Source organism: Zonotrichia albicollis, chromosome 9, assembly GCF_047830755.1.
Source record: "Zonotrichia albicollis isolate bZonAlb1 chromosome 9, bZonAlb1.hap1, whole genome shotgun sequence".
Taxonomy (NCBI): Eukaryota; Metazoa; Chordata; class Aves; order Passeriformes; family Passerellidae; genus Zonotrichia; species Zonotrichia albicollis.
This window is the reverse complement of record NC_133827.1, coordinates 23,133,418-23,161,273: the sequence shown is the minus strand read 5'-3', so window position 1 is coordinate 23,161,273 and position 27,856 is coordinate 23,133,418. Positions and strand designations below refer to the sequence as shown.

The 27,856-nt window shown below is 60.4% G+C and overlaps 4 protein-coding genes, 18 non-coding genes and 3 pseudogenes across 29 annotated transcripts; 22 read left to right on the top strand and 3 right to left on the bottom strand.

The window, feature by feature from the left end:
- Positions 1–354: 354 nt before the first annotated feature.
- LOC141730308 (5S ribosomal RNA) lies at positions 355–474 on the top strand. Its single transcript, XR_012581784.1, has one exon. It is a non-coding gene; the product is annotated as a 5S ribosomal RNA (ribosomal RNA).
- Positions 475–703: 229 nt separating this feature from the next.
- Positions 704–822, top strand: LOC141730326 (5S ribosomal RNA). The gene has a single exon (XR_012581797.1). It is a non-coding gene; the product is annotated as a 5S ribosomal RNA (ribosomal RNA).
- Positions 823–1,052: 230 nt separating this feature from the next.
- On the top strand, positions 1,053–1,171 carry LOC141730325 (5S ribosomal RNA). The gene has a single exon (XR_012581796.1). It is a non-coding gene; the product is annotated as a 5S ribosomal RNA (ribosomal RNA).
- A 259-nt stretch (positions 1,172–1,430) lies between these two features.
- LOC141730324 (5S ribosomal RNA) lies at positions 1,431–1,549 on the top strand. The gene has a single exon (XR_012581795.1). It is a non-coding gene; the product is annotated as a 5S ribosomal RNA (ribosomal RNA).
- Positions 1,550–1,810: 261 nt separating this feature from the next.
- Positions 1,811–1,937, top strand: LOC141730313 (5S ribosomal RNA; annotated as a pseudogene).
- Positions 1,938–2,197: 260 nt separating this feature from the next.
- LOC141730322 (5S ribosomal RNA) lies at positions 2,198–2,316 on the top strand. The gene has a single exon (XR_012581793.1). It is a non-coding gene; the product is annotated as a 5S ribosomal RNA (ribosomal RNA).
- Positions 2,317–2,576: 260 nt separating this feature from the next.
- Positions 2,577–2,695, top strand: LOC141730321 (5S ribosomal RNA). The gene has a single exon (XR_012581792.1). It is a non-coding gene; the product is annotated as a 5S ribosomal RNA (ribosomal RNA).
- Positions 2,696–2,954: 259 nt separating this feature from the next.
- LOC141730320 (5S ribosomal RNA) lies at positions 2,955–3,073 on the top strand. Its single transcript, XR_012581791.1, has one exon. It is a non-coding gene; the product is annotated as a 5S ribosomal RNA (ribosomal RNA).
- Positions 3,074–3,302: 229 nt separating this feature from the next.
- LOC141730319 (5S ribosomal RNA) lies at positions 3,303–3,421 on the top strand. Its single transcript, XR_012581790.1, has one exon. It is a non-coding gene; the product is annotated as a 5S ribosomal RNA (ribosomal RNA).
- Positions 3,422–3,650: 229 nt separating this feature from the next.
- On the top strand, positions 3,651–3,769 carry LOC141730317 (5S ribosomal RNA). The gene has a single exon (XR_012581788.1). It is a non-coding gene; the product is annotated as a 5S ribosomal RNA (ribosomal RNA).
- A 230-nt stretch (positions 3,770–3,999) lies between these two features.
- On the top strand, positions 4,000–4,118 carry LOC141730310 (5S ribosomal RNA). Its single transcript, XR_012581786.1, has one exon. It is a non-coding gene; the product is annotated as a 5S ribosomal RNA (ribosomal RNA).
- Positions 4,119–4,377: 259 nt separating this feature from the next.
- LOC141730298 (5S ribosomal RNA) lies at positions 4,378–4,496 on the top strand. The gene has a single exon (XR_012581774.1). It is a non-coding gene; the product is annotated as a 5S ribosomal RNA (ribosomal RNA).
- A 260-nt stretch (positions 4,497–4,756) lies between these two features.
- On the top strand, positions 4,757–4,883 carry LOC141730312 (5S ribosomal RNA; annotated as a pseudogene).
- A 259-nt stretch (positions 4,884–5,142) lies between these two features.
- LOC141730287 (5S ribosomal RNA) lies at positions 5,143–5,261 on the top strand. Its single transcript, XR_012581762.1, has one exon. It is a non-coding gene; the product is annotated as a 5S ribosomal RNA (ribosomal RNA).
- A 260-nt stretch (positions 5,262–5,521) lies between these two features.
- Positions 5,522–5,640, top strand: LOC141730276 (5S ribosomal RNA). Its single transcript, XR_012581750.1, has one exon. It is a non-coding gene; the product is annotated as a 5S ribosomal RNA (ribosomal RNA).
- Positions 5,641–5,899: 259 nt separating this feature from the next.
- Positions 5,900–6,018, top strand: LOC141730265 (5S ribosomal RNA). The gene has a single exon (XR_012581739.1). It is a non-coding gene; the product is annotated as a 5S ribosomal RNA (ribosomal RNA).
- Positions 6,019–6,247: 229 nt separating this feature from the next.
- LOC141730356 (5S ribosomal RNA) lies at positions 6,248–6,366 on the top strand. The gene has a single exon (XR_012581827.1). It is a non-coding gene; the product is annotated as a 5S ribosomal RNA (ribosomal RNA).
- A 261-nt stretch (positions 6,367–6,627) lies between these two features.
- LOC141730345 (5S ribosomal RNA) lies at positions 6,628–6,746 on the top strand. The gene has a single exon (XR_012581816.1). It is a non-coding gene; the product is annotated as a 5S ribosomal RNA (ribosomal RNA).
- A 259-nt stretch (positions 6,747–7,005) lies between these two features.
- LOC141730311 (5S ribosomal RNA) lies at positions 7,006–7,132 on the top strand (annotated as a pseudogene).
- A 260-nt stretch (positions 7,133–7,392) lies between these two features.
- LOC141730334 (5S ribosomal RNA) lies at positions 7,393–7,511 on the top strand. Its single transcript, XR_012581805.1, has one exon. It is a non-coding gene; the product is annotated as a 5S ribosomal RNA (ribosomal RNA).
- A 261-nt stretch (positions 7,512–7,772) lies between these two features.
- Positions 7,773–7,891, top strand: LOC141730323 (5S ribosomal RNA). Its single transcript, XR_012581794.1, has one exon. It is a non-coding gene; the product is annotated as a 5S ribosomal RNA (ribosomal RNA).
- Positions 7,892–8,005: 114 nt separating this feature from the next.
- On the bottom strand, positions 8,006–12,421 carry AIRE (autoimmune regulator). The gene is given in 11 exon segments (XM_074546984.1): positions 8,006–8,742; positions 8,987–9,083; positions 9,166–9,375; positions 9,445–9,560; positions 9,851–10,084; positions 10,087–10,205; positions 10,327–10,440; positions 10,544–10,615; positions 10,710–10,880; positions 10,964–11,138; positions 11,215–12,421. Coding segments are annotated over 11 exon segments (2,067 nt in total). The 5' UTR covers positions 11,356–12,421; the 3' UTR covers positions 8,006–8,124.
- Positions 12,422–14,321: 1,900 nt separating this feature from the next.
- On the bottom strand, positions 14,322–18,568 carry LOC102063251 (uncharacterized). Its single transcript, XM_005489577.4, has 2 exons — positions 18,427–18,568; positions 14,322–17,813 (listed from the first exon to the last, which is right to left on the bottom strand). Exon 2 carries the CDS (start codon positions 17,778–17,780, stop codon positions 16,932–16,934), a length of 849 nt encoding a protein of 282 aa, XP_005489634.1. The 5' UTR covers positions 17,781–17,813; positions 18,427–18,568; the 3' UTR covers positions 14,322–16,931.
- On the top strand, positions 18,493–25,677 carry SCLY (selenocysteine lyase). 8 transcript variants are annotated; one of them, XM_074546972.1, is made up of 14 exons: positions 18,493–18,631; positions 18,997–19,099; positions 19,169–19,281; positions 19,370–19,470; positions 19,606–19,762; positions 20,048–20,175; positions 20,274–20,438; positions 20,726–20,832; positions 21,166–21,202; positions 21,545–21,628; positions 21,780–21,882; positions 22,059–22,134; positions 22,776–22,966; positions 23,467–25,677. In XM_074546972.1, the coding sequence occupies exons 2-13, from the start codon at positions 19,050–19,052 to the stop codon at positions 22,933–22,935; spliced, it is 1,281 nt and encodes a 426-aa protein (XP_074403073.1). In that variant the 5' UTR covers positions 18,493–18,631; positions 18,997–19,049; the 3' UTR covers positions 22,936–22,966; positions 23,467–25,677. The 8 variants fall into 8 exon arrangements, with proteins under 8 accessions (XP_074403073.1, XP_014124316.2, XP_074403076.1 ...); XM_014268841.3 differs by having other exon boundaries at positions 18,518–18,631; positions 18,958–19,099; XM_074546975.1 differs by lacking the exon at positions 18,493–18,631 and adding an exon at positions 18,671–18,855.
- SLC35G2 (solute carrier family 35 member G2) lies at positions 24,312–26,005 on the bottom strand. Its single transcript, XM_005489575.4, has one exon. It carries the CDS (start codon positions 26,003–26,005, stop codon positions 24,776–24,778), a length of 1,230 nt encoding a protein of 409 aa, XP_005489632.1. The 3' UTR covers positions 24,312–24,775.
- Positions 26,006–27,856: the final 1,851 nt, after the last annotated feature.

Genomic DNA, 27,856 nt, shown 5'->3' with positions numbered 1-27,856 from the left:
TCGTCTGATCTCGGAAGCTAAGCAGGGTCGGGCCCGGTTAGTACTTGGATACTTGGATGGGAGACCGCCTGGGAATACCGGGTGCTGTAGGCATCTCTTTTGGCGCCTTTGGTGCCCGGGCGGTCTCTCGTTTTGCCTGGGCAGCCGAGGCCAGGGGCCTGCAGGGAGGGGGCAGGTGTGCTTTTGGGGTGCGGCTTGTGGCCTTGGGGGGCGCGGGGTGGCCCGGGCGGCGTGTGCAGGGGTCCGGCGTGGGCCTGTGTGGCGGAGAGGTGGCGGTGGTGCCCGGTGCGGCGTCGGCGTGTGCCGGGAGGCCGGTGCCGGGTGCTCGAGAGCGCTGCGGAGGGGCCGGTGGGTGCCTACGGCCATACCACCCTGAGAACGCCCGATCTCGTCTGATCTCGGAAGCTAAGCAGGGTCGGGCCCCGGTTAGTACTTGGATGGGAGACCGCCTGGGAATACCGGGTGCTGTAGGCATCTCTTTTGGCGCCTTTGGTGCCCGGGCGGTCTCTCGTTTTGCCTGGGCAGCCGAGGCCAGGGCCTGCAGGGAGGGGGCAGGTGTGCTTTTGGGGTGCGGCTTGTGGCCTTGGGGGGCGCGGGGTGGGCCTGTGTGGCGGAGAGGTGGCGGTGGTGCCCGGTGCGGCGTCGGCGTGTGCCGGGAGGCCGGTGCCGGGTGCTCGAGAGCGCTGCGGAGGGGCCGGTGGGTGCCTACGGCCATACCACCCTGAGAACGCCCGATCTCGTCTGATCTCGGAAGCTAAGCAGGGTCGGGCCCGGTTAGTACTTGGATGGGAGACCGCCTGGGAATACCGGGTGCTGTAGGCATCTCTTTTGGCGCCTTTGGTGCCCGGGCGGTCTCTCGTTTTGCCTGGGCAGCCGAGGCCAGGGCCTGCAGGGAGGGGGCAGGTGTGCTTTTGGGGTGCGGCTTGTGGCCTTGGGGGGCGCGGGGTGGGCCTGTGTGGCGGAGAGGTGGCGGGTGGTGCCCGGTGCGGCGTCGGCGTGTGCCGGGAGGCCGGTGCCGGGTGCTCGAGAGCGCTGCGGAGGGGCCGGTGGGTGCCTACGGCCATACCACCCTGAGAACGCCCGATCTCGTCTGATCTCGGAAGCTAAGCAGGGTCGGGCCCGGTTAGTACTTGGATGGGAGACCGCCTGGGAATACCGGGTGCTGTAGGCATCTCTTTTGGCGCCTTTGGTGCCCGGGCGGTCTCTCGTTTTGCCTGGGCAGCCGAGGCCAGGGCCTGCAGGGAGGGGGCAGGTGTGCTTTTGGGGTGCGGCTTGTGGCCTTGGGGGGCGCGGGGTGGCCCGGGCGGCGTGTGCAGGGTCCGGCGTGGGCCTGTGTGGCGGAGAGGTGGCGGTGGTGCCCGGTGCGGCGTCGGCGTGTGCCGGGAGGCCGGTGCCGGGTGCTCGAGAGCGCTGCGGAGGGGCCGGTGGGTGCCTACGGCCATACCACCCTGAGAACGCCCGATCTCGTCTGATCTCGGAAGCTAAGCAGGGTCGGGCCCGGTTAGTACTTGGATGGGAGACCGCCTGGGAATACCGGGTGCTGTAGGCATCTCTTTTGGCGCCTTTGGTGCCCGGGCGGTCTCTCGTTTTGCCTGGGCAGCCGAGGCCAGGGCCTGCAGGGAGGGGGGCAGGTGTGCTTTTGGGGTGCGGCTTGTGGCCTTGGGGGGCGCGGGGTGGCCCGGGCGGCGTGTGCAGGGTCCGGCGGGGGCCTGTGTGGCGGAGAGGTGGCGGTGGTGCCCGGTGCGGCGTCGGCGGTGTGCCGGGAGGCCGGTGCCGGGTGCTCGAGAGCGCTGCGGAGGGGCCGGTGGGTGCCTACGGCCATACCACCCTGAGAACGCCCGATCTCGTCTGATCTCGGAAGCTAAGCAGGGTCGGGCCCGGTTAGTACTTGGATACTTGGATGGGAGACCGCCTGGGAATACCGGGTGCTGTAGGCATCTCTTTTGGCGCCTTTGGTGCCCGGGCGGTCTCTCGTTTTGCCTGGGCAGCCGAGGCCAGGGCCTGCAGGGAGGGGGCAGGTGTGCTTTTGGGGTGCGGCTTGTGGCCTTGGGGGGGCGCGGGGTGGCCCGGGCGGCGTGTGCAGGGTCCGGCGTGGGCCTGTGTGGCGGAGAGGTGGCGGTGGTGCCCGGTGCGGCGTCGGCGTGTGCCGGGAGGCCGGTGCCGGGTGCTCGAGAGCGCTGCGGAGGGGCCGGTGGGTGCCTACGGCCATACCACCCTGAGAACGCCCGATCTCGTCTGATCTCGGAAGCTAAGCAGGGTCGGGCCCGGTTAGTACTTGGATGGGAGACCGCCTGGGAATACCGGGTGCTGTAGGCATCTCTTTTGGCGCCTTTGGTGCCCGGGCGGTCTCTCGTTTTGCCTGGGCAGCGGAGGCCAGGGCCTGCAGGGAGGGGGGCAGGTGTGCTTTTGGGGTGCGGCTTGTGGCCTTGGGGGGCGCGGGGTGGCCCGGGCGGCGTGTGCAGGGTCCGGCGGGGGCCTGTGTGGCGGAGAGGTGGCGGTGGTGCCCGGTGCGGCGTCGGCGTGTGCCGGGAGGCCGGTGCCGGGTGCTCGAGAGCGCTGCGGAGGGGCCGGTGGGTGCCTACGGCCATACCACCCTGAGAACGCCCGATCTCGTCTGATCTCGGAAGCTAAGCAGGGTCGGGCCCGGTTAGTACTTGGATGGGAGACCGCCTGGGAATACCGGGTGCTGTAGGCATCTCTTTTGGCGCCTTTGGTGCCCGGGCGGTCTCTCGTTTTGCCTGGGCAGCCGAGGCCAGGGCCTGCAGGGAGGGGGCAGGTGTGCTTTTGGGGAGCGGCTTGTGGCCTTGGGGGGCGCGGGGTGGCCCGGGCGGCGTGTGCAGGGTCCGGCGGGGGCCTGTGTGGCGGAGAGGTGGCGGTGGTGCCCGGTGCGGCGTCGGCGTGTGCCGGGAGGCCGGTGCCGGGTGCTCGAGAGCGCTGCGGAGGGGCCGGTGGGTGCCTACGGCCATACCACCCTGAGAACGCCCGATCTCGTCTGATCTCGGAAGCTAAGCAGGGTCGGGCCCGGTTAGTACTTGGATGGGAGACCGCCTGGGAATACCGGGTGCTGTAGGCATCTCTTTTGGCGCCTTTGGTGCCCGGGCGGTCTCTCGTTTTGCCTGGGCAGCCGAGGCCAGGGCCTGCAGGGAGGGGGCAGGTGTGCTTTTGGGGTGCGGCTTGTGGCCTTGGGGGGCGCGGGGTGGGCCTGTGTGGCGGAGAGGTGGCGGTGGTGCCCGGTGCGGCGTCGGCGTGTGCCGGGAGGCCGGTGCCGGGTGCTCGAGAGCGCTGCGGAGGGGCCGGTGGGTGCCTACGGCCATACCACCCTGAGAACGCCCGATCTCGTCTGATCTCGGAAGCTAAGCAGGGTCGGGCCCGGTTAGTACTTGGATGGGAGACCGCCTGGGAATACCGGGTGCTGTAGGCATCTCTTTTGGCGCCTTTGGTGCCCGGGCGGTCTCTCGTTTTGCCTGGGCAGCCGAGGCCAGGGCCTGCAGGGAGGGGGCAGGTGTGCTTTTGGGGTGCGGCTTGTGGCCTTGGGGGGCGCGGGGTGGGCCTGTGTGGCGGAGAGGTGGCGGTGGTGCCCGGTGCGGCGTCGGCGTGTGCCGGGAGGCCGGTGCCGGGTGCTCGAGAGCGCTGCGGAGGGGCCGGTGGGTGCCTACGGCCATACCACCCTGAGAACGCCCGATCTCGTCTGATCTCGGAAGCTAAGCAGGGTCGGGCCCGGTTAGTACTTGGATGGGAGACCGCCTGGGAATACCGGGTGCTGTAGGCATCTCTTTTGGCGCCTTTGGTGCCCGGGCGGTCTCTCGTTTTGCCTGGGCAGCCGAGGCCAGGGCCTGCAGGGAGGGGGCAGGTGTGCTTTTGGGGTGCGGCTTGTGGCCTTGGGGGGCGCGGGGTGGGCCTGTGTGGCGGAGAGGTGGCGGTGGTGCCCGGTGCGGCGTCGGCGTGTGCCGGGAGGCCGGTGCCGGTGTGCTCGAGAGCGCTGCGGAGGGGCCGGTGGGTGCCTACGGCCATACCACCCTGAGAACGCCCGATCTCGTCTGATCTCGGAAGCTAAGCAGGGTCGGGCCCGGTTAGTACTTGGATGGGAGACCGCCTGGGAATACCGGGTGCTGTAGGCATCTCTTTTGGCGCCTTTGGTGCCCGGGCGGTCTCTCGTTTTGCCTGGGCAGCCGAGGCCAGGGCCTGCAGGGAGGGGGCAGGTGTGCTTTTGGGGTGCGGCTTGTGGCCTTGGGGGGCGCGGGGTGGCCCGGGCGGCGTGTGCAGGGTCCGGCGTGGGCCTGTGTGGCGGAGAGGTGGCGGTGGTGCCCGGTGCGGCGTCGGCGTGTGCCGGGAGGCCGGTGCCGGGTGCTCGAGAGCGCTGCGGAGGGGCCGGTGGGTGCCTACGGCCATACCACCCTGAGAACGCCCGATCTCGTCTGATCTCGGAAGCTAAGCAGGGTCGGGCCCGGTTAGTACTTGGATGGGAGACCGCCTGGGAATACCGGGTGCTGTAGGCATCTCTTTTGGCGCCTTTGGTGCCCGGGCGGTCTCTCGTTTTGCCTGGGCAGCCGAGGCCAGGGCCTGCAGGGAGGGGGCAGGTGTGCTTTTGGGGTGCGGCTTGTGGCCTTGGGGGGCGCGGGGTGGCCCGGGCGGCGTGTGCAGGGTCCGGCGGGGGCCTGTGTGGCGGAGAGGTGGCGGTGGTGCCCGGTGCGGCGTCGGCGTGTGCCGGGAGGCCGGTGCCGGGTGCTCGAGAGCGCTGCGGAGGGGGCCGGTGGGTGCCTACGGCCATACCACCCTGAGAACGCCCGATCTCGTCTGATCTCGGAAGCTAAGCAGGGTCGGGCCCGGTTAGTACTTGGATACTTGGATGGGAGACCGCCTGGGAATACCGGGTGCTGTAGGCATCTCTTTTGGCGCCTTTGGTGCCCGGGCGGTCTCTCGTTTTGCCTGGGCAGCCGAGGCCAGGGCCTGCAGGGAGGGGGCAGGTGTGCTTTTGGGGTGCGGCTTGTGGCCTTGGGGGGCGCGGGGTGGCCCGGGCGGCGTGTGCAGGGTCCGGCGTGGGCCTGTGTGGCGGAGAGGTGGCGGTGGTGCCCGGTGCGGCGTCGGCGTGTGCCGGGAGGCCGGTGCCGGGTGCTCGAGAGCGCTGCGGAGGGGCCGGTGGGTGCCTACGGCCATACCACCCTGAGAACGCCCGATCTCGTCTGATCTCGGAAGCTAAGCAGGGTCGGGCCCGGTTAGTACTTGGATGGGAGACCGCCTGGGAATACCGGGTGCTGTAGGCATCTCTTTTGGCGCCTTTGGTGCCCGGGCGGTCTCTCGTTTTGCCTGGGCAGCGGAGGCCAGGGCCTGCAGGGAGGGGGCAGGTGTGCTTTTGGGGTGCGGCTTGTGGCCTTGGGGGGGCGCGGGGTGGCCCGGGCGGCGTGTGCAGGGTCCGGCGGGGGCCTGTGTGGCGGAGAGGTGGCGGTGGTGCCCGGTGCAGCGTCGGCGTGTGCCGGGAGGCCGGTGCCGGGTGCTCGAGAGCGCTGCGGAGGGGCCGGTGGGTGCCTACGGCCATACCACCCTGAGAACGCCCGATCTCGTCTGATCTCGGAAGCTAAGCAGGGTCGGGCCCGGTTAGTACTTGGATGGGAGACCGCCTGGGAATACCGGGTGCTGTAGGCATCTCTTTTGGCGCCTTTGGTGCCCGGGCGGTCTCTCGTTTTGCCTGGGCAGCCGAGGCCAGGGCCTGCAGGGAGGGGGCAGGTGTGCTTTTGGGGAGCGGCTTGTGGCCTTGGGGGGCGCGGGGTGGCCCGGGCGGCGTGTGCAGGGTCCGGCGGGGGCCTGTGTGGCGGAGAGGTGGCGGTGGTGCCCGGTGCGGCGTCGGCGTGTGCCGGGAGGCCGGTGCCGGGTGCTCGAGAGCGCTGCGGAGGGGCCGGTGGGTGCCTACGGCCATACCACCCTGAGAACGCCCGATCTCGTCTGATCTCGGAAGCTAAGCAGGGTCGGGCCCGGTTAGTACTTGGATGGGAGACCGCCTGGGAATACCGGGTGCTGTAGGCATCTCTTTTGGCGCCTTTGGTGCCCGGGCGGTCTCTCGTTTTGCCTGGGCAGCCGAGGCCAGGGCCTGCAGGGAGGGGGCAGGTGTGCTTTTGGGGTGCGGCTTGTGGCCTTGGGGGGCGCGGGGTGGGCCTGTGTGGCGGAGAGGTGGCGGTGGTGCCCGGTGCGGCGTCGGCGTGTGCCGGGAGGCCGGTGCCGGGTGCTCGAGAGCGCTGCGGAGGGGCCGGTGGGTGCCTACGGCCATACCACCCTGAGAACGCCCGATCTCGTCTGATCTCGGAAGCTAAGCAGGGTCGGGCCCGGTTAGTACTTGGATGGGAGACCGCCTGGGAATACCGGGTGCTGTAGGCATCTCTTTTGGCGCCTTTGGTGCCCGGGCGGTCTCTCGTTTTGCCTGGGCAGCCGAGGCCAGGGCCTGCAGGGAGGGGGCAGGTGTGCTTTTGGGGTGCGGCTTGTGGCCTTGGGGGGCGCGGGGTGGCCCGGGCGGCGTGTGTGCAGGGTCCGGCGTGGGCCTGTGTGGCGGAGAGGTGGCGGTGGTGCCCGGTGCGGCGTCGGCGTGTGCCGGGAGGCCGGTGCCGGGTGCTCGAGAGCGCTGCGGAGGGGCCGGTGGGTGCCTACGGCCATACCACCCTGAGAACGCCCGATCTCGTCTGATCTCGGAAGCTAAGCAGGGTCGGGCCCGGTTAGTACTTGGATGGGAGACCGCCTGGGAATACCGGGTGCTGTAGGCATCTCTTTTGGCGCCTTTGGTGCCCGGGCGGTCTCTCGTTTTGCCTGGGCAGCCGAGGCCAGGGCCTGCAGGGAGGGGGCAGGTGTGCTTTTGGGGTGCGGCTTGTGGCCTTGGGGGGCGCGGGGTGGCCCGGGCGGCGTGTGCAGGGTCCGGCGGGGGCCTGTGTGGCGGAGAGGTGGCGGTGGTGCCCGGTGCGGCGTCGGCGTGTGCCGGGAGGCCGGTGCCGGGTGCTCGAGAGCGCTGCGGAGGGGCCGGTGGGTGCCTACGGCCATACCACCCTGAGAACGCCCGATCTCGTCTGATCTCGGAAGCTAAGCAGGGTCGGGCCCGGTTAGTACTTGGATACTTGGATGGGAGACCGCCTGGGAATACCGGGTGCTGTAGGCATCTCTTTTGGCGCCTTTGGTGCCCGGGCGGTCTCTCGTTTTGCCTGGGCAGCCGAGGCCAGGGCCTGCAGGGAGGGGGCAGGTGTGCTTTTGGGGTGCGGCTTGTGGCCTTGGGGGGCGCGGGGTGGCCCCGGGCGGCGTGTGCAGGGTCCGGCGTGGGCCTGTGTGGCGGAGAGGTGGCGGTGGTGCCCGGTGCGGCGTCGGCGTGTGCCGGGAGGCCGGTGCCGGGTGCTCGAGAGCGCTGCGGAGGGGCCGGTGGGTGCCTACGGCCATACCACCCTGAGAACGCCCGATCTCGTCTGATCTCGGAAGCTAAGCAGGGTCGGGCCCGGTTAGTACTTGGATGGGAGACCGCCTGGGAATACCGGGTGCTGTAGGCATCTCTTTTGGCGCCTTTGGTGCCCGGGCGGTCTCTCGTTTTGCCTGGGCAGCCGAGGCCAGGGCCTGCAGGGAGGGGGCAGGTGTGCTTTTGGGGAGCGGCTTGTGGCCTTGGGGGGCGCGGGGTGGCCCGGGCGGCGTGTGCAGGGTCCGGCGGGGGCCTGTGTGGCGGAGAGGTGGCGGTGGTGCCCGGTGCGGCGCGTCGGCGTGTGCCGGGAGGCCGGTGCCGGGTGCTCGAGAGCGCTGCGGAGGGGCCGGTGGGTGCCTACGGCCATACCACCCTGAGAACGCCCGATCTCGTCTGATCTCGGAAGCTAAGCAGGGTCGGGCCCGGTTAGTACTTGGATGGGAGACCGCCTGGGAATACCGGGTGCTGTAGGCATCTCTTTTGGCGCCTTTGGTGCCCGGGCGGTCTCTCGTTTTGCCTGGGCAGCCGAGGCCAGGGCCTGCAGGGAGGGGGCAGGTGTGCTTTTGGGGTGCGGCTTGTGGCCTTGGGGGGCGCGCGGTAGCCTGCGGTGTTTTGCTTATCTGTGGTAACATTTCATTTATTTGTCTCCAGGCGTCCTTTCTTTTGTATTTGGTTTATTTTTGTATCTTTTTCTTCTGTTTCTTTTTTTATGAAGGAATAGGATTTTTTGAGCCTTCCTCTAAATATATTATTTTCAAGTCATTGAATTTTTTTTGCTCTGGCCTGTATTTTATGTACATTTTCAGTGCGCTTGTTCTCTGCTGAGTGTCAGTGGGTGTAGCCTGCCATTTTGCTCTGTTTGTGCCATTTTCGGTTGTCCTGTTGACGGTCAGTGTTGTATTCTGTGACTTCTTTTTGCTATCATTATGCCTGCATTCATCTTGTTTTACGTGTGTCTCCGAGCTTTCTTTCTCATTGGTTGCCATGTGGATTGTGCTGCTTGGTGTCTGCACTAGGCAAGGAGCCCCTGTGTTTCTGCCAGCGGCCGTGCCATGGTCTGGAATGCCCACTGCAAGATCCCATCCCACGTGCTCTGTGGGATAGCCCCCGGTGTTCATTTTCTCTTTCCATCCCACATCCTTTCCCCTGTCCAGGCACATGCTGCCTGACCCATGTGCCCATGACCCCCTGTGGGCCACACCAGAGACATGGTCCCCTTTGCATGGGGTCTGCCTGTTGGTGTCACGCAGTCTTACCTCCCCTAGCAGCGCGTCAAGCTCCTCCCGGCTCAGCACAGGGTCACTGCCAAGGGCTCCATCCTCTGCCTGTGCATGGAGAGATGTCCTGTCAGCTCTCTTGCCACCCTCAGCCTGTTCACCTTTTGGTGAGGATTGCTGTCCATGTTCAGTCCCTCAGCTGGTGTGGCCCCAGCTCTTGCTCCCCCAGTGCAGCTTCACTAAATTGCCTCCATGTTGTGTCAGCCTGTCCCTCAGCGTGCCTGACCCACCTCCACCTTCCTTCTTCCCTTAAGCTCCAATTTTCCTCTCCCACCCCGCTCCTGGTGCTGACCTTGGCTGCTGGAAGCAGTTGGTCTCCAGCTGCTGCAGTGGTTCCTAGACCGCCTGTGTCCAGGGTGCCCATGCAGGACATGCACAGCTGTATCCCCCTAGACATCAGAGGTGACACAGACCGTCAGGGCAGAACCCTCCAGGGAGGAACTGGCATGTGGGGCATGATGGGGAACTCACCTCGAGTCCCCACTGGGAGCAGGACAGTGGTGGGGAGTGGGGATCCGGGTGCAGCAGCGGCTGCAGACACTCCCCTCCGCTCCACCTTGCTGGGTGTCCTGCGCCGCCTCCCCCAGGGTCTCGGGGGGTCTCTCCACAGGCAGGTCTGCCTCCAGCAGCTGGCCTGGTTCAGTCACGTTCTCCACGCAGGAGCCACAGCGCCACGTCCCGCTGCGCAGTGCGAGCAGAGCAGTGAGGGACGGCAGGGAGCACTGGCATCGCTGCGTGCCTGGGACTCACCTGGGGACGTGGGGCAGCGGGGGCACCAGGCAGGCAAGGTGAAAGGCCCTGGGGCAGCCGTCACAGCAGATGAGCTCACCACCGTCACCGCATGCTGCACACTCATCCTCATTCTCCTGTCCCCGGGGGAGTGGGCAGGGGTCACTGCCACCCTCACGGGCTGAATCCATGGCTGTGGCCAGGTATTTCACCGCCCTTGCCCTCTCCCCCTGCATCACCCACCCTGCACCAAACATACCAATCCTTTCAGGGTGGTAAGATTGCCTGTTTCTTGGGGGTTGTAATGTGGTGAACCCCCAGGAGCTGAACCCTGTGTTTTCTTTTCATGGCCAAGGCAAATGAACATGCCAGGGGAACCCCAACAGTTCCTCCTGGGGCTGCACCAGGTGTCACATCGAGGGCTCACCTGGTGGGGCGCAGGGTCCTGGCTGTAGACAGTGGCTGCTTGCAGCTGGCCCTGGGGGTGCAATTGTGGTTCCCTGTTCTGTTGGCGAGACAAGAAGGGGTTTTGAGAGGCACTGCTTGCACTGGGGGACACCCCCAGGCCATGGCTATTATGCCATGCAGGAACAACCCCCTGCCACAGCTTTGGCAGCTGCACAAGATGGGGTGAAAACATGAGGGGGGTGTCTGTACACTTTGGCATGCCTTGGGCTGGGCGGGAGGCTTCAGGCTGTGGCTTCTGCTCCTGGCCTCTGGCTCCTCGCAGGCAGTTGGGGTATATGGCTTGTCACCAGCTCTGCTGCCCATCTTGGAGCTGTCTGCAAGAGAGGCCAGAGGCAGCTCCAGCTCCTTTCCCACCTCGTCCTGCCTGAGGGTGGCTCCTGAATTTGGGGACTAAAGTGGGCAGGAGGTGGCTGGGCTGGGCTGGGCTGTACTTACTTGGGTCCAGCACGTGTTTAATGAGGATGCCCTCGATGGCCCCACGGCTGACGGGCACCTCACCACCTGCCACAGCCACCGCTCTCTGCACCGAGGCAGCCACTGCCTGGAGAGCTGCGGGCAGGAGATGGTTCAGTGGGGTGGGTAGCCCCCTGCCCAGGGCTGTGGGCAGACAGGGCACACAGGCAGAAGCTGCCCTGGGGCTTTCGGCACTCACCACTGGCACGAGAGGTGCGGGGGGTATCTGTGCCCTCCGGCTTCTTCACAGTCTTTGCCTTCACCAGGGGCCCTGCAGCATTGTGAGGATGGGCGTCAGGAGGCACACCACAATACCTCGGGGGCAGCACCCTGCCCCATCTCCATCCTGCTCTGGGTGTCCATACCAGGACTGGCACTGTGCCGTGGAGCGGCCTGTGCCGCCCGGGCCTTGTCCCGCTCCTCAGGGGCTTTCCTCTTGCCTTGGGGTCTATGTGGGGCCGGTGCTGTGGGGCTCGGGGAGAGACGCCTTCCACGGCGCTGCCGCCCCAGCTCCACCTCTGCAAGAATAACGGGGACTGGGAGAGGCACCAGCACCCCGGCTGTCACCCCTGCCCGCTGTCAGCCCCCGGGGGTGCCCGTCCCAGCTGACCCCCACTACCTCTGGGGAAGGCGCCGCGGAGAGGCCGGAGCCGGGAGTAGCGCTCCAGGTTGTAGTCCTTGAAGAGGACGGCCCAAAAGTCCCGGAGGGCGGCGGTGTCGCGGCCCAGCAGCCAGGTGAGCAGCGCGTGGAAAGCGCGGTGGGAGCCCTCCCGCTCCGCCCGGCTCAGCGTCTCCTGCCGGGCACAGCACGGCCAGGGATGCCCTGCGGCCCCCACAGCGTGAGCGGCCCGGCCAGCCCCGCAGCCTCACCTTGAAGATGTGGTCAGGGACGACATCGTGGTCAGCCAGGCCATGCAGCAGTGGGAAGACGTCGTCCACGGCCATGGCGATCTCGGTGCGGTGCAGCTTCAGCAGGCGCCGCAGGTCCCCGTCGCTGCCCGGGCCCGCCATGGCCGGGGACTGCCGGAGCCCTCAGCCACCCGTGCACTCACTTCCCTTTAATACACCCCGGCCCGGCACCAGAAACCTCACCGGAGTCCCGCAGCCCCAGTCATTTCTGTACGAGGCCGTAACCTGAGCCTGTCCCTCCGGCGGGCGGCGGCGCTGGGCTTGTCCCCAGCTCCGGGGACATGAAAAGGAAACACGGGGTTCAGCTTGTCCCCACTGCCCAGCCCCGGGCTCGAGGTCCGGCACCTCCCCAGCTCCGGGCGGCAGCAGCCGGCGTGGGGTCCCAAACCCGCGGGGAACGCCCCGGGGGGAGCAGGGACAGGGGTCAGTGAGGTCCTGGCGAGGGACCCCCACCTCTCTCATATCTGCAGTCACCCAGGCGTCTCCCAAAATTTCTGGACTTTCCGCAGTAGCTGCTTCTCTCATCCAGAAACTCGGCTGCAGGAGCATGTGGGAAGTAAGAGCCCAGCAGCTGGGGGTGTGACAGCAACAAGAGAGTCAGGGTGTCTTAGAGTGTGTCCTGCCCCCACACTGCCCACTTCCCTTCCCAGCATCTCTCATAGACAATGTGGTATGTCTCAAGATAGAAATACTGCAGGAGGAACTGTCTGGGTGCTCACATAATGAATGCATTCCACAGACAGAGGAGCCAAGATGTGAGTGATTTAGGAGTATGTTTGCCTGCAAAAAGATGTAAAATGCTGCTGGAGACTGGACCAATTCAGCAAATTGGTCTCCTGCAAGCAGCTTCTGTGGGGCAGCAGGAAGTGCTGACATACAAAGAAACTCCACAAAATGTGTGTTGGGGTACAACTGAGGATGCTGAACAAGCAAATGTCTTGCCAGAGCCATGGCAGTGCCACGAGTACACGCAGGGAATACCTGGGCAGGTGCAGCCCACAGCTCTGCCAATACCACTTCCCAAAACTGAGGGTATGGAACTGCAAAAAGCCTGGAGCCAGGGAAAAGCTGGCTTCTTGAAAGCATCTGGCATAGCCAAGTCTGGGGGCCTGGCTGCTCTGTACCAGGTAGCTGGAAAAGTGAAAGCTCAACAGCTCCTAGCCCAACTCCCAGATCCAAATCCTGGATTTCCCCAGGATCAATTTCTAGCGTCCCTCCCTCTGGAGGTGTGTGTGGGCTGCCCAGCAGGCTGTGCCAGGGGGGCTGTGGCTGTGCACAGCTGTCCCCAGGCCCTGGAGCAAACCCAGACCTGAGCAGGACCAGAGCACTGTGCAAGAGGGGACACTGCTGGCAGCACAAGGAGAATCAGGAACTTTCATTGCTATGTCTTAAAAGAATGGAGCAGTATCTGCTGGCTCCAAAGCTGTGCCAGGAGGAAGCATCTGTTGTCAAGAAACTCAGGAAGAATAACAAGACAGCACCCTTGGTGAGAGCAGGAAATACCCTTGCACGTGTCTGGTTAATAAATTAATGTGGTTGCCCTTGGAAAGGCTCGCCCTGCAGCTCCTTTCAGCATTCAGGGGGATTTTTCGCGTGGAGCCAGTGAGAACCAGAGGCTGGGGGTAGGGCAGGTGTCATGCTGGGTTCCTGTGCCCCACACCACGATTTCTGTGCCCAGCTCTGCCACAGTGGGGATGGCTTCACCACCAGTGTGCCATGCATCCCCCCAGGGGAACAAACGTGGATGTCAGGTGGCTCAGGAGGTTCATCTCCCCTCCTGGAGCTGTGCCCAAGCCTGGCCACTGGCACTGAGCACAAGCACAGCTGTGACACAGCCTCACAGGTCTGCCCCATTCTTCCCAGAATCACTTTTTCCCAGTATCGCACCTGCAGTGCCACAATTTATCACTGTCAGCCTGTGTTAAACTGTCTGGCACGTCCCCCTGCCCACCCAGCTCCCTCCTGGGGAGGCACTGCCCAACACTCCATGAGCCATATGCCCACAGAGTTCAGCTTGGACTTGTTTTAAATTCCAGCTTTGTGACTCTTTCTGTGCTGAGTCACAGACGTTGTTTTCCACATCCAGCCCACTCAGTAGTGCCATGATTTGCATTCTGGGTTGTGTTTTTTGTGTTCCTTCCCCTTTCCGAGAGGGAGGGGACGCAGAGCAGTGGCCAGGAGAGGCACATCCATGCTGGGAAATCAGGAGGGTGTTTCTGTACAGCCTCACTCTGGCCGGCCTGGGCAGCTCTAAGGAACTTGTAAAGGCTGCAAAAAGGCATTTATTGCCTGGAGCAGGCATGTGCCCTGCCTGGCTGTCAGGGCCCCAGGCTGGGGTGCAGGGCTTTCAGGATGCCCCCTCCTTTCTGTTGCTCCCCCTTGTAGACACCAGGACTCAAGGGGTGAAGGATTACAATGTTTCTCCCCAAATACCCAGTAAAATCAGTGACTCATCATCCAGCACAAGTATTTGTAGCCCCTGGGATGCACTTTGATTTCCTCCTGCAAAATCCATTGATGCAAACATGCCCCTTCCATCACTTCCTCCTTTCCAATTTCCCTTCCTTGCTGAAGTCCCGTGGTGCAAATCATCTCTGTGTGTCTCTCTTGGACACAAGTGCTCCTCACTCATCTCAAACAACATCCCTGAACCACAGTCAGGAGAGAACAGGCAGCAGTGGAACACTCATGCATGGGATCACACCAGGAAGGCAAGGAGGCCCCACCTTTGTCTGTGATTCCAATCCCACCATGCCTGAGGCACACAGAGTCCTCATGAAACACTGCAACCATGTGCAGACATTTTATTCCTCTCCCCTTACCTTCAGATGCTCCAGATTCCAGTATCTTTGAAAAAAAGGGCTCCAAGTGGGACCCTGTGCCAGATTCCCATTTCTGGCAGCTTCCCTACCACCGCCCCACACGGTCTGCACAGGAGCAGCTCCTCCTGCATGCATCCCAGCTGCTCCTGCAAGGGCCTGGGAAGGAGAGCTGAAGCAGAGAACATTTACTTTCGCTTCAGTTTCCTCTTTCCTCCCCCTTTAGAAAGAAGAAACAAAAGCCCAGAGTTCTGTTATATTAATTTATTTGGGACACACCAAAAAGGAAAGTCAACAACTGTTAACGTACAAAAGTACAGAATCCTGGGACAAGATTTACTGTCCTGATTAAAAAGGCACCATGGTCCCAAAGAAGAGTAATCAGAATACCAGAATACATGATTTAGAAATTTTCCCCCTGTTGCAGCAGAAACAGAGCCAGGCTTTGGCTCTATCCACAGTCAAACCCAGTTTAAAAAAAACCCAAATATGATTTTAATGTGATAAACTCTGCTCAGCCTGTACAGGATGTCGTGAAAAGAATCACAGCCTAGAAGTTGGTCAGATTTTTTTTTGTCCTATTTTGAAACGCTGAAGGTGATTAATCACTAAATAGATAACAAGGAAGACAGCAGAATGCTGACACCTGCGGCTTGACTTTCTGTCAGACACGTCAGTTCAACTGAGACCAGCAGGCTGAGTGTGGGGCATCTGAATGAAATGTAATTCCCTGTGGTAGACAGGAAGTCAAATTTGACAACCTTAATTTCCCTGAATCCCTGAAAATCATAAAGCACTATACAGCTGTGTTCCATATCCGAGCCAACCCAAATGGATTTGCTTTACACACAAGCATTTATACTGTCAGCTATATCTGTAATAAAAAGGGGACTTACAGCAGTTATTAAAAAACTCCTACTTTGGCGAGGTCCGAGCTTGGCTATATTCCCTGCTGAAACAGAGCTGCTGGTGTAGAGACCCAGTGAGAGGCTCAATCCAGCACCTCTGGGCTGGAAGGCAAATAGTTTAAACGTGACATAATTTGCATGGGGAGGTCAGTGAAGCATGTCAGAGAGAGGAGATGGAGGGAGGCTGCGAAGCCTCAGGCAGCGGAGGCTCAAGGGTGCTGCTACCAAACCTGTGAAACTACGAGTGGTGCAGAGCACGCGGCGGGCACTAAATACTTTGGAGCGAGTTACCATGGAGAGCTTGTCAGAGACACAGAGCAAGGACCCTTGTAAGGAGCACGGTCCCTGAGAAGGGACACACAGCTCACAGCCAGACAGATCTGTGCCAGGTGGCCGAGGCTGGAGCCTGCCTGGGCAGCCTGGCCAGGCCGCCGTGTCCCAGGGAACCAGCAGCTGCTCCGTGTTTCATTCCTCCTTTGGCACAGGACTTCAAAGCAGTCCGAGGACTGATTCATCAAAAGTAAATGAACTGTCAAAATTATTCGTACATGCATTTATTGTTAAAGGGAGCAAAAGCCAAAGAATGAAAGAGCACGAGTTAACATCAGTAAATGATGTGCAGGACGGAGAGGAAAGAAACGGGGAAAAGCTGAGATACTGGAGTGGGGAAACCAACATTCACACTGGAAGGTAAATTTTAAAACCAGGCAAGTTTGCGCTCTTTCTACCACAGATCTTTTGTGGACAAATAGAGACTTGGGGGTTTTCCATTTTCAGTGTGGTCTGGCAAGGTTTGGGCATCTCGCCAGAGAGATCTCCAGCACTGGGTTTCACTGGAAGTTCAAGTCTCTCACATTTAAAAACCAGTAAAGCAACTCTTAACTAAAATGTCACAGATAGTCACTGCTCAGGATGTACGTGGGCAAGAGGGTCACGCTTTGTTCAAACAACCTCCGGGTGGAAAACTACCATTTCCCCCCTGCTGGTCTACAGACACCACCTCGGGGGTGGAAGAGCAAGCCCAGATGTCGGTGCCTGCTGCTGTGAACACCACAGCTACACCTGGGAAGGCTTATTCTTCCCTATGTCCTATAAAGGCAGTATAACAGTTTATAAAATTACTCTCATCTTAAAACTAAATAATGCAATTTGCATTTTCTCCTATGTTAACCCCCTCCCCCCAAAGATAAAACATTACCACTTCATTTAGGATTCACACCCCAGATCCTAGATTAGGGACTTCATGATGAAACTCATCCAGTTACGGGAAGGTTTATCCTGATCAAGGAAACGTTGGTAAAATAGAATCTAGAATAAAACATTCAGAATCACCAATGCTTTAACAGCCAAAGCACTCCACTGTCTTCTGCTCTCTGCCTGCTCCTCAAGCAGGAGAGCAGTCCCTTTCCAAAAGCACAGCATGCCTCTCCGGGGCTGGTGACACACACTGCAAACCCACTTCCTTCCTGGCAGAAACGCCAGCTCCTGCAGGAAACCAAGCATCTTTCACCCCCACTGCAGCCAGGGCTCTTCAGCACAGGGATTTTCTGTCAGCAACAAGTCCAAGTTACCACCCTGCAGTAAATCCGTGTCCTGATTCACGCTGTTAGGCCACCGCTGGCTCAGAAATGTTGAGAGACTTCCAAACCCCACGGATGCAGACAGGACCTTGGAAGAAGAGGCTTACGTGCTACGTAACCTTGGATCATCCTCTGCATCTGAGCCTTGGCATCGCTGGCTGCTGACAGCTCATCCTTCCAAATCCATATGGTTTAGTCCTTGCTGTCATTGTCACCATCCCAGCCCTCTTCCCTGGAGGCAGCATGTTCCTGAGCTCTGGCTTGAGGATCTACAACAATCACTTCCAATGAATGGTGGGATTTCAAACTTGCCTAACGTGTGCATTGCCACCTTGTACTCCAGCAGCTCTGCCCGCTCTCAGCGGCGGGCGCTAGCAGTTTTTCACCTTTTCCACAGTCTCGTAGAAGCCAGGCCTGACCCTGCGGATGCTCATCCGTATGTGCTCGCCCTCCAGGGGCAGGTCAGTGCCGGCGGCAGTGGCGGTGCAGCGGCGCTTCCGCCGGCCCCGCAGCGAGAAGGCCGGGGCGCCGCCGTTCTCCTCCTCCACAGGGTACAGCTCGTCCACGCTTGTGCCCTCATCCGACTGCTCCTCGCCCTTGTACTTCATCTCCTTTGCCTTGCTGCTCTCCTTCTCTTCCCTGGCGAGCTTCCTGAAGTGCTCCAGACACTGTATCTTCTGCCTTCTCTCCATCATCTTCAGCTCCTGCTTCTCTGTGAAATCTTCGTAGTACATCTTTCTCTCGTTCCTCTGATCTTCCAGAAACTTCCACTCGATGCTGGTCATTTTTATCCCACTGTACTCCTCCAGTTTATCCCTCAACTGTGTGTCTGTACAAAACACGTCAAAGAGCTTCTCCGAACTCTCGTTGAATCTGTCGGCTCGCTCGGAAAAAGCCTGGTTCTGTCTCTGCTTCCTGGTCTGGTACAATCGGGTGAACTCCTCGTACATTTTGAGGATGAGTTTCTTTATGTTCTGCGTGGCGATGGTGTGCAGGTTGCAGACCAGCCAGTGCTCCTGCAGGTGCTCTGCGAGCAGCTGGGCCGCGTCCTCCTTGGAGCGCTGGGCCTGGCCGGCCCTCTTGGGCTGCAGCAGGTACAGCATGTTCTGCACCACATCCTTCTTGGTGGGCAGCACCCCCTGCGCAAAGCCCGATGACTCCACGTACTCCACAGTCCCCAGGGTCTTCCGTGCCCTCACCTCGGTGTCCAGTGATTCCATCACTGCTCGGTAGTTCTGTAGTTACGACATAATCTGAAAGACGGGAGGAAAAAAGAGGAATGTGTCAAACGAGGCAGTTTTTTCCACGCAGCAGAAACAAGCCGATGTAAGCCGCGCTGAGGCCAATGGGACGCGGGGCTTTGCGGCGCTCCGCCGCTGTTGGACGGCTGCGTTAGCCCTGCCCATCCCAGCCCCTGTTCCGCGAGCCTATCGCTCCTCGGAGCGGCTCCCAGAGCCTAATACGGCGCGTCTGCGTGCGGGAATTCGGCTTTAATTGAGTTTTGCACTTCGCCTTGGCAATTACAGCGAGGCAGGCAGGCCGGGGCCGCAGCGCCAGCCCGGCCGTGCCCTGCCCCGGCTCCGCCCGCCTGACCCCGCCACAGCGCCCGAACCGCCCGCTCCCCCCCGGCCCTGAGCGCGGCCAGCACCGCCGCAACCCCCCCGGGGCGCGCAGCCGCGAGGCACGGCCGCCTCGGGCGCATCCCCGGGCAGCTCCCGCGGCTCGGCCCCGCACCGGCCGCGGCACGCGGGGCCGCCTCCGCCGTGCGGCGCTGAGTCACGGCGCGGCGGGCCCCGGGCGCCGCCCGCCCCAGCCCCGCGCGCAGGTCGTCGCCTCTCGCCCCGGCCCCCCCCGCCCAGCACTCACCGGCATCGCGCGGAGCGCGGCGCGGAGTCTGCGCGGGGCGCGGCGCGGAAACCGCACCGACGGTGCCGCCGCCATCTTGACGAGGGGAAACACCGCCCCTCCCTGGCCTTGCGTCCGTCCCGGAAGTACCGCCCACCCCCGCTCTCCGGATGCGCCCTGCTCGCGGGCCACGCCCATTCCGTCTCGGGCGGCGCGTGAGCAGCGTGTGAGTGACACTCGCCGCGGTGCGGGGGGGGTAGAAAGGGGGACGAGGGGCTCGCGCACCGCCCGCAGCGGGCAACGGGAGCCGCGTGCGCTCGCGGGGCCCCGCCAATGGGCGGGCGGCAGCGGATTGGGCGGCGCGGCCGGGGGAGCGCCGTAACGGAGCCCTTCCTGCGGGGCAACTGATTGGTCAGTGCCCTGAGGGGGCCCCGGCCAGTGAGCTGATTGGTGGGTGCCTTGGCTGTGGGGCAGGCAGGAGGGAGCTGATTGGTGGGTGCCTTGGCTATGGGGCAGGCGAGAGGGAGGATGATGGGTGTTGTGGTGCCCCAGGCAGGGCAGGTCCCCCGTGTCTGTAACCCTCGATGCCAGGTTGGTGACGGCAGCCAGACGGTGACACTGACAGTGACACAGTGACAGCGGTGATGGGCGCGGGGACAGAGCCGGCGGAGGCGCAGTGTGACTCATTGGAGGGGTGAGGCCCTGCCCTGACCTGTGCTCCCCCTGTGCCCCCCAGCACCCTAATCTGCCCCTGCCCCTACAGGAGGATCTACCTGGACTACAATGCCACCACCCCTCTGGCCCCCGAGGTGTCCCAGGCCGTATGGGATGCCATGTGCCAGGCCTGGGGCAACCCCAGCAGCTCCCACCCTGCAGGTAGGGACCAGGATGGGCCATGTTCCCTCCTCGGGCTGGCCCCTGTGGTGACAGGAGCCCACGGGAGCTGCTAGGTCTGGTCCTGCAGGCAGCAAGGCCAAGGAGCTCATCGGCAGCGCACGGCAGAGCCTGGCCAACATGCTGGGAGGCCGCCCCGAGGACATTGTCTTCACCTCAGGGGGCACAGAGGTGGGAGCAGGGGAACCCCCTTCCTGGGAATGCCTACCCACCACCTCCTCTCCAGCGAGCAGCAATGAGGAGAGTAGGGATGAAGGGCACTGTGCCCTTTCTGAGCTTCCATTTTCCCTTCCTTCCCTCCTTCAGGCAAACAACATGGTGATCCACACTGCCTGCAGGCACTTCCATGACAGCCAGCGTGGGACAGGGAACAGCCAGGGCATACCACACATTGTGACATCGAGCGTGGAGCACGACTCCATCCGCCTGCCGCTGGAGCAGCTGGGGAAGGAGGGCCTGGCAGGTAAGTGGCACTGGCACAGATGAGGTTTGAATGGGGGACTTGTCTCTGCTGGTGTTCTCAGAGGAGGGCAAGATCCTGCATGCTCTGTGATGTTCCACTTTCTCCCCCTGGAGAAGGGCACCATTTCCCCCTGTGGTTGCTCATGTTGCCCTGGGCTGGATGTGTCACCTCCCTGCTCTGTGCCTATGCTGCCCACACACTCCTGCCCTGCTCAGTGGGGCACATGCAGCCCTGAGCGCTGACAGCCTACCCAGCCAGCCTCAGGGCTTGTCTCCTGGCCTGCAGAAGCCACCTTTGTGCCTGTGTCCCCACGGAGCGGACAGGCAGAGGTGGACGACGTCCTGGCTGCCATCCAGCCAAACACCTGCCTGGTGTCCCTCATGCTGGCCAATAACGAGACCGGGGTGATCATGGTGAGTGTGGGCAGAGAGGGGATGGGGCAGAGATACCTCACAAAGAGGAGGTGACAGAGGGGAGCAGAAGGGATGCAGCCCCTCATCCCTGCCATCAGCCCGTCGCAGAGCTGAGCCAGCGCGTCTGTGCCCTCAACCGGCGCCGAGCGGCGCAGGGGCTGCCCCGGATCCTGGTGCACACGGATGCAGCACAGATGATTGGCAAGGGGCGCGTGGACGTGCAGGAGCTGGGCGTGGACTACCTGACCATCGTGGGACACAAGGTGTGGCCCTGCTCCTGGGGCCCAGCTGCTGATCCTGTGTGACAGCTCTGCTGGGCTGCCAGGGGGACTTTGGGTGCCCCACGCAGCTTAGTACCTCACCAAAGTTCTCCTGCTGGGTGGTGCTCTGCAGACAGACTTCACTCCTGTGGAACCTGTCTGGGCTGGGGTGCAGGAGGCTGAGCATGGGGAGCAGTGGGCAGGGGCCAGCACTGGAGGGTGCTCAGATTTGGGCAGGCTGGCAGGAAGCACTGTCAGTGTCCCCAGGGTGACCGTGGCTGTCCCCACAGTTCCATGGCCCACGGATCGGAGCGCTGTACATCCGCAGCCCCGGCACTGCCACCCCGCTGCACCCCATGCTCTTTGGAGGGGGACAGGAGAGGAGTTTCCGGCCAGGGTAAGGGGCCACGTGGTTACCTGGAGAGCTGGGCCCCTGGCTGGTGGCCAGGCCACATGGGCTGCCTTGTCTGAGCTGAGCTGGCAGCTGTGTCATCTGCCAGCCCTGAGGCAAGCAACCCAGCACAGCAGGGAAATGGATCCATGCATGGAAACTCCCTGGGGCTCAGGCTTTGCCAAGGGTGTAACTGGGTGGAACTGCCTTTTTCTGAACCACCTCAGAGAGGTGCCCAGGAGCCCTTTCCAGTAATGAGGGGTCCCATGAGGCGGTCTGTGTCTCAGGGTTGAGTTTCTGTTCAGGAGAAATAACTCACTGGTCTCTGTTCCCTTCCAGCACTGAGAACACCCCGATGATTGCCGGCCTTGGCCAGGTCAGTTGGGATGGTCAAGGGTGAGTGGTGCAGAGTCAGCACAGAGACAGCCACTTGTGTTCCCTGGTCATCAGAAGGGACAAACTTGGAGTATGTGGGAGGGAGGGTGAGCTGGGAAAGGTGGTGGGGCTTTCTGGTGTCAGTTGAAGGAGGTGGCTTTGGCATGCTTGCTGAGGGTTTGCAGCCCTGACAGTCACCCAGCTCCCAGGGCACAGGGCACTGAGAGGGGGCACAGGGGACCTGGCACTGCAGAGGTTGTTCCAGGCTGGGCTCACATCCCAGGGACCATGCACAGGGGAGGTGTCCAAAGGTCACTGGTGGAACCTGTCTGTGTGTTCTCAGGCTGCAGAGTTAGTGAACAAGAACTGGGAGGCCTATGAGGCTCATATGCGGGATGTCCGGGATTACCTGGAGGCCACGCTGGAGGTGAGCACATCTGGTCCCTCCCCACAGTCTCAGGCTGCAGGGTGTGGGGCCTGGGGCAGGGTGGATATGTCCCTCTGTCCCTGCCCACCTCCTCATAAGGACAGAGCTGCTTGGAAACCCAGAGAGGTTCACAGCCCTCTGATTTCTCCAGGCGTCCTTTGGGAAGCAGAGGATTCGCTTCAACAGTCACTTTAAGGGCTCCAAGCGACTCTGCAACACCTGTAATTTCTCCATCCTGGGCCCAGGCCTTCAAGGTAGCTCTTACCCTGCTGCTGTCCCATGATTGTTACACAGAGCCAAGCACCTGCCCCTCACACACCTGTGGCTGAGGCTGGGGGGCACTTGGCGTGGCTCAGGCAGGGAGGTGAGGCAGGAGTAGCCCTGGAGGGAGCCTTGGCACTGGGAGAGCTGTGCTTGTGTTGTGCTGCAGGACGGAGGGTGCTGGCTCACTGCAAGGTGCTCCTCGCCAGCGTCGGGGCTGCCTGCCACTCTGACAAGGGGGATCGGTGAGCACACGGCTTTTCTAGCTCCTGGGTGTCTTCCCAGAGGACAGGACTTGGGAGGGATGGAAACAGGACAGGGAAAGGGACAGTGGGTGGCTTGGGCAGCATCACCTGGAATAAATAGGGTACAGAGCTCCTCCTTCCAGAGGAGCTGAAGGGCTGTGAAGGGGATTCTTGCAGGAGACACAGCTGGAATGCTGGATTGCAGCTTGGAAGGAGTTTGTCCCTCCCAGCTGTGGTTATCCAGCTTTTTAACTCCTGGCACTACCAGAAGAGAGCCTGCCTTGTGTCTTTGTGTGCCTGGCTCACCTGCTCCAGCCCTGCTTGGGTGTCTAGATGGCTCCTTTAGGGGATATGGGGACTGTGGGTGCTTTTGGTCTAGAGCAATGCCCTCTGGATGTGGCAGAGCTGCTAACCCACAGGGACCTGGAACAGGCTCTTCTTAGAAGAGCCAGATCCCCCTTAGGGCAACAATCCTGGTGGGATTGGGTGCCCCTGGAAAGCAAACAGGGGGCTGTGCAGGGATAGCTACCTGGAGCGTGTCTGCAAATGTGATTCCTTCTGTGCCTGGGTGAGGCTCCCTGCTGATGTGTGGGGCATCCTCAGCCTTCCAGTCCAACCTGCTGGCCCTGGCTGTGTTGCAGGCCCTCCCCAGTGCTGCTGAGCTGTGGGGTTCCCCCCGAGGTGGCGCAGAACGCGCTGCGGCTGAGCGTGGGGCGCGGCACCACCCGGGCAGACGTGGACAGGGCTGTGCAGGACCTCGTGCAGGCTGTGGAGCAGCTGGAGCGGGACCAAGCCCCATAGAGCCCTGAATTGCTTCAGAGACACCACTCAGGTTCTTGGGGTGGGCCCCTGGGTGTGAGCTGCTTGTGCCAGCCTCAGGGGTGGCAGGGGGAGCTTCTGAGGAGGGGCCTTGGCTGCTTTGGGGCTGGGGCAAGACTCAGCCCTGCTGCACAGTGGAGGATTTTGCAGAGTCCTGTTGTCCAATACCCCTGGTTGGCCAGATGTACCTAGCTGGGTGCCTGCACATGTGTGTGTTGGCACAGCTGAGCCTCAGAGCTTGAGTCCCTGCAGAGGGACAGGCATGGAAGTCATGGATGGAGGAGCCTCATGACCTGGTTGCTTTCCACAAAGGAAGCTTTCCTGCTGTCTGAGCAGCCCGAGGAAGAAAGACCGTCTGCCCCAGAGTGAAATGAGGAGTTGATAGAAGCACAGCAGGATTCTGGGCTGGGAACTGCTCTGCCCTAAGCTGTCAAAGGGATTTCTGGCTGGGCAGAGCTTTCCCAGCACTGCTTTGTTTTACCTGCTCCCCTTTTCTTCTGTCCTCCCTACAAGGTGCAGAGCTCCTGTTGCCAGCTCCACCTGCTCCTCAAGGAAACGGTTCTCGGGGCAGCTGTGACTGTGCCAGCACCTGAGGGACGCCTGCATGGCCCAGGGGGTCCCTGGCATCACCAGCACTGGAGGACACAAGTGTCACATGAATCAGGAGCGTTGCCATCCGGGCTGGCTGATGTCAGGGAACTTGATCTCCCTAAGTATTCATAGGAATAAAAGTAATTGCTGCTTCTTTTCACAAGTAAAATGTATTTTCTGTGGGGGAAGCTGGACTGGCTGGAGCCACCTGAGTGGTGCCTTTTCCCTAAGAAAATGCTCATGGGACAGAACACAGGCATAAGCAGCTGGAGTGGGAGGTGTCTGCAGGGCCTGGTTGGCACAGAGCCCATGGACACAGGTGCTGGCCTTTCTCTTTAGAGCCACACATTAGAATGGCCAGGAATAATATTGGGGCTCATAGAACCCTGGGGCTCTTGGTGAATCTGATGTCTTCCTGAAGTTTTTGGACCCAAGCACCCTAAGTGGCTGTCACTGATGCTTCCAGACTGGTCATTACTACCATGCTGCTCACGTCTCCATCTCAAATGCATTCTTTTATTTCTCCATTTTTTATACACCCTCGGATAATACTCAAAACCTCCTTTAGAAAATATGGTTCCATAGAAGGGATTTTGGTCTGCTTCAGGGCTAAATCTTTAATCTGTTGTGGACCTTACAGTTCCTGGGGACCTGTCACAGCTGTGACACAACTGGAAATTCAGCTTTTGAGGCTCACTTTCCCCCACGGGACATGAGGGCTTCCTGAATTGTTTCAGCCAGAAATGTAGCCACAAAGCACAAAAAGCTTTACTGACTTCTTTATACACACAGGAAATGCAAGTTTTAGCCACAAAAATTCAGCATTGCTCCATTTAGAATATGACAGCCAAAGCTTAAGAAGCATTACAGAGTAAATGACAATTTGGTTTGACTGTTTTAATGGTTTTGCTGCTCATCTTCCTGCTACCACAGCACGCATGAATGAGAGTCACTTTTGAGTCCCTCTGTATTGCTTTATCCAAAGAAGGTCAAGAAGAGCTTGGCCCACATTTCAGTGGGCCAGCCTGTGCTACTCTTCTGGGTATGACAGAATGGTTGTGTGCAGCAGAACAAATCCACCTAGCACAGGAGCCTGGAAATACCAACATTGCTACATCAGCTGAGAACTGAAATGGTAGAGAGAAGGCCTGGCCACCAGGCTTGGACACAGGAATTGAAAGGAGTCACTTCCACATGGTCACAGCCAGAATGAGACATTGAAAACAGACATTCATTTACTGGGCAAATCCACAATTTCCTGATAATCTTGCCGCCTTAATTCCTTCCAGGAAAGCTTATAACACGCAAGGAAAAAAACACTCACCAAAATAAGCATTGCCCCGACTAGATCACAAGTACCTGGGAAGCTGTGCAGCACGAGCAGCTGCAGGACCATGGCAATGACGATCTCCAGGTGCTGCACAGTGCTCACCAGAGCGGGGTGGAACTTGCCCAGGGCATGGTAGACGCCCAGGAAGGCTGCAGTGGAGCACAGGCAGATGGCAAGGAGATAGCTCCAGGTTTCCCCATCCAGTGGGACGATTGGCTCCTGGAGCAGGAACATGGTGGACACTCCCCACACTGTTCCCGTCCAGCTGAAAGTGAACAGCGCTGTCCACATGCTGATGTTGTCTTTGATGGACCTGTAGATTATCATGGAGAGGGCAGTGGTCAGACCAGCCATGACAGTCATGGTATAGCCAAAAGCTTCTTTCCAGGTGCTCAGCAAAGAGTTTTCCTCCTTAACAATGTTGGGGATCATGACCAGACACACCCCGCACACACTGCCCATGACAGTGAGCACGTCTATATAAGCCATTCCTTCATCTATGAGTAGAAAAGCCAGAATGGCACTGAACACCGTGGTGGTGGCCCTCCACATGATGGTCCCATTGCTGGGGGGCACTATGGAGAAGGAGGTGTAGGCACAGGTGATGGAGATGACGTTGCAGACCCCATAGAGGAAGAGCCGGAGCCTGTAGCCTTTGGGGCCGAAGGGAGGCTCGTGGTGGTAGCACACAGCAATGAGGGACAGCACCTGCAGCACCGAGCGGATGAAAATCAGCTCCAGAGATGGCACCTTGGAACGGTCAGAAATTAACCTTGTGATCAGAGCCACACAGCCATGAGCCACGGCAGACCCAAAAAGGACTGCCCACGTTTTCCTGGACTGCAGTACATTTCCTTCAGGAAACTGCTGGGATTCTCCAGCCTCATCAGGTTTTGGCAGTTGTGCTGGCTTGGTGTCTATTGTACCAAAAAAAGTGTTTTCTCTCTTTTTCCCATCACTCAGCAATCTTCTCTTAGGATTATCCTCCATAAATACTCCAGTATCTTCATTAACATCCTCACATCCCTCTTCTCCTGGCTGGGGATAATGAGAGGTGTATTTCACTGTTACTGTGTTGGGATGAATTTTCACTCGCTTTTTGACTGGGTATTTTTGGGAAGATGTATCCATTTCCTTAGAGAAATGCCCTGGTCTTGAGAAAAAAAAAATGGAGATACACTGTTGTTTACTGAATAGTAAAAGATTTATGGATGTAAGCACTTTTAATGTTTACAAGCTATTTTTATCAACCAAATCCAAGTACTAGCAGCCCATTCTTGGTTTTGCTTTAATTTTTTACTGGGTTACTGCTACATACCTTTGATGGCTGGGCCATTTGGATCTCCTTAAAAGTCAACCGCAGCACTTCACTTTAGTCAACTAATTTTTAAGAATAACATATTTTGTCACGCATGGTATACATAATGAATTCTAGTATATTCTAATAAGAAAGTTCTCTTGGTAAGCTCTTTACCCTGTGGTTATGCATTATTGTTAATGGCTTGCCAGTGTTACAGGAGATTACAGGAGAGATTTGGCTGGAGGAGATGACAGAGTAACCCAGGGAAACACGCCCGGGCAAGTCAGCAGTTTGCATCTGGATAACAACACGTCTTTGAACACAACCGTGACAGTGTTAAAGCCTTCTGTCTCCTCGGGAAGGGCCATTTCCCACTACACAAACAGTGCCTGTGATTGCTGCGGGGTGGGGCACTTGTTCAATAAAGGCAGGGGTACGTCATTGAAATGACTCTTCTCACACCATCTGTGCAGAGCCTTCCCAGAGGCAGCAGGAGCAAGGAAACCTTCCCTGCATTCTCTTCACCCCAGCAAATAAAACCTGTGCAGATCTTACCTGTGACAGAGACATGCGATTCCAAGGCAGAGGGGGAAAGCAGCTCTTCCTCACCTACATCTTCGATGGGCTATCTAGACAGAAATAACACTTGCTCTCAGCTACCAGCAGGGAAGGTTACAAACATCTCAGCACAAAGTAAAACCCAAGGGAGGCTCAAAGCCCAAACCATTTTAGATGGAGAGAAAGCAATCAGTGGCATCTTGTCAAAACCACTCCTCAGCCATCTCCCGGAATTACTGAGGGAGCTGATCCAAAGAACAAGTGGTGGCTTGTGAGCATAAGGCTCCTGCAGCTCGACAACAAACCAATCCAGCCTCCCGTGCCTGCTGTGCTGCCCCAGGGGCTGCAGAGGACAGGGAGCCCAGGGGGACCCATCCTCCCTGCCCGGAGCTCCCCGCTCTGGAGCCGAGCCCCGGCAGCAGCTGCAGCAGCTTGGCCTCTGCGCTGGCCCCCAGGGGGGACAGCAGCGTCCCTGGGGGTCCTGTGCTGCAAGACCACAGCTGCTGGACTGGGCTGAAGGGCAGGACAGCAGATTGGCACGGAGAACACGGGGCTAAAGGCAGTGGTAAAGTGCGGGCAGTAGTTCCTCACAGAAACAGTGAAAATACCGCGGCCAGCTTCAGCCTTGGCATTCTCTGTGCTTGTGATCTGTGACAGCCAAGCACTGCCTGCGGCTCCGGCAAATTAATTTACATGAGAATGGGACAGTCTGCCTTTTCCCTCACAGGCTGAGTGTTCATTAACCCCCTGCTGCACCCAACTGAGCTGCGGCCGACTCCTGCTCTCCTCCGAGGGGACACGGGCAGGCACCGGTCCGAGCTCGGGGGGAAGCAGCAGCACCAGCTTGGACCTGCACAAGTACCAGGGCTGAGGACTCTCTCGAGTCCCCCCGTCACTCAGGAGGCCTTGCCCAGCACTGCTGATCACGTTTTTGTGCTGCAGCCCCAGGGCCAGAGCCCCCCAGCACGGTGAGGAGCATTCCGAGTGTCCATGGGCAGCTTGCTGGGCAAGGAACCTGGGAACGAGCAGATGAACGCCAGCGAGAGTAAACAGAGCTGGGTACCAGCTGTGCTAGCGGGCACTTCAAACAACACACCAACATCTACCAACACCTGCCAGAAATC

Bases quoted from the DNA above. Each gene is read 5' to 3' on its own strand.
- LOC102063251 (XM_005489577.4), bottom strand. From the start codon at position 17,780: ATGGAATCACTGGACACCGAGGTGAGGGCACGGAAGACCCTGGGGACT.
- SCLY (XM_074546972.1), top strand. From the start codon at position 19,050: ATGGGCGCGGGGACAGAGCCGGCGGAGGCGCAGTGTGACTCATTGGAG. The intron at 19,100-19,168 runs GTGAGGCCCTGC...CTGCCCCTACAG, and splicing joins CAGTGTGACTCATTGGAGGG to GAGGATCTACCTGGACTACA. The intron at 22,135-22,775 runs GTGAGCACACGG...GCTGTGTTGCAG, and splicing joins CACTCTGACAAGGGGGATCG to GCCCTCCCCAGTGCTGCTGA.
- SLC35G2 (XM_005489575.4), bottom strand. From the start codon at position 26,005: ATGGATACATCTTCCCAAAAATACCCAGTCAAAAAGCGAGTGAAAATT.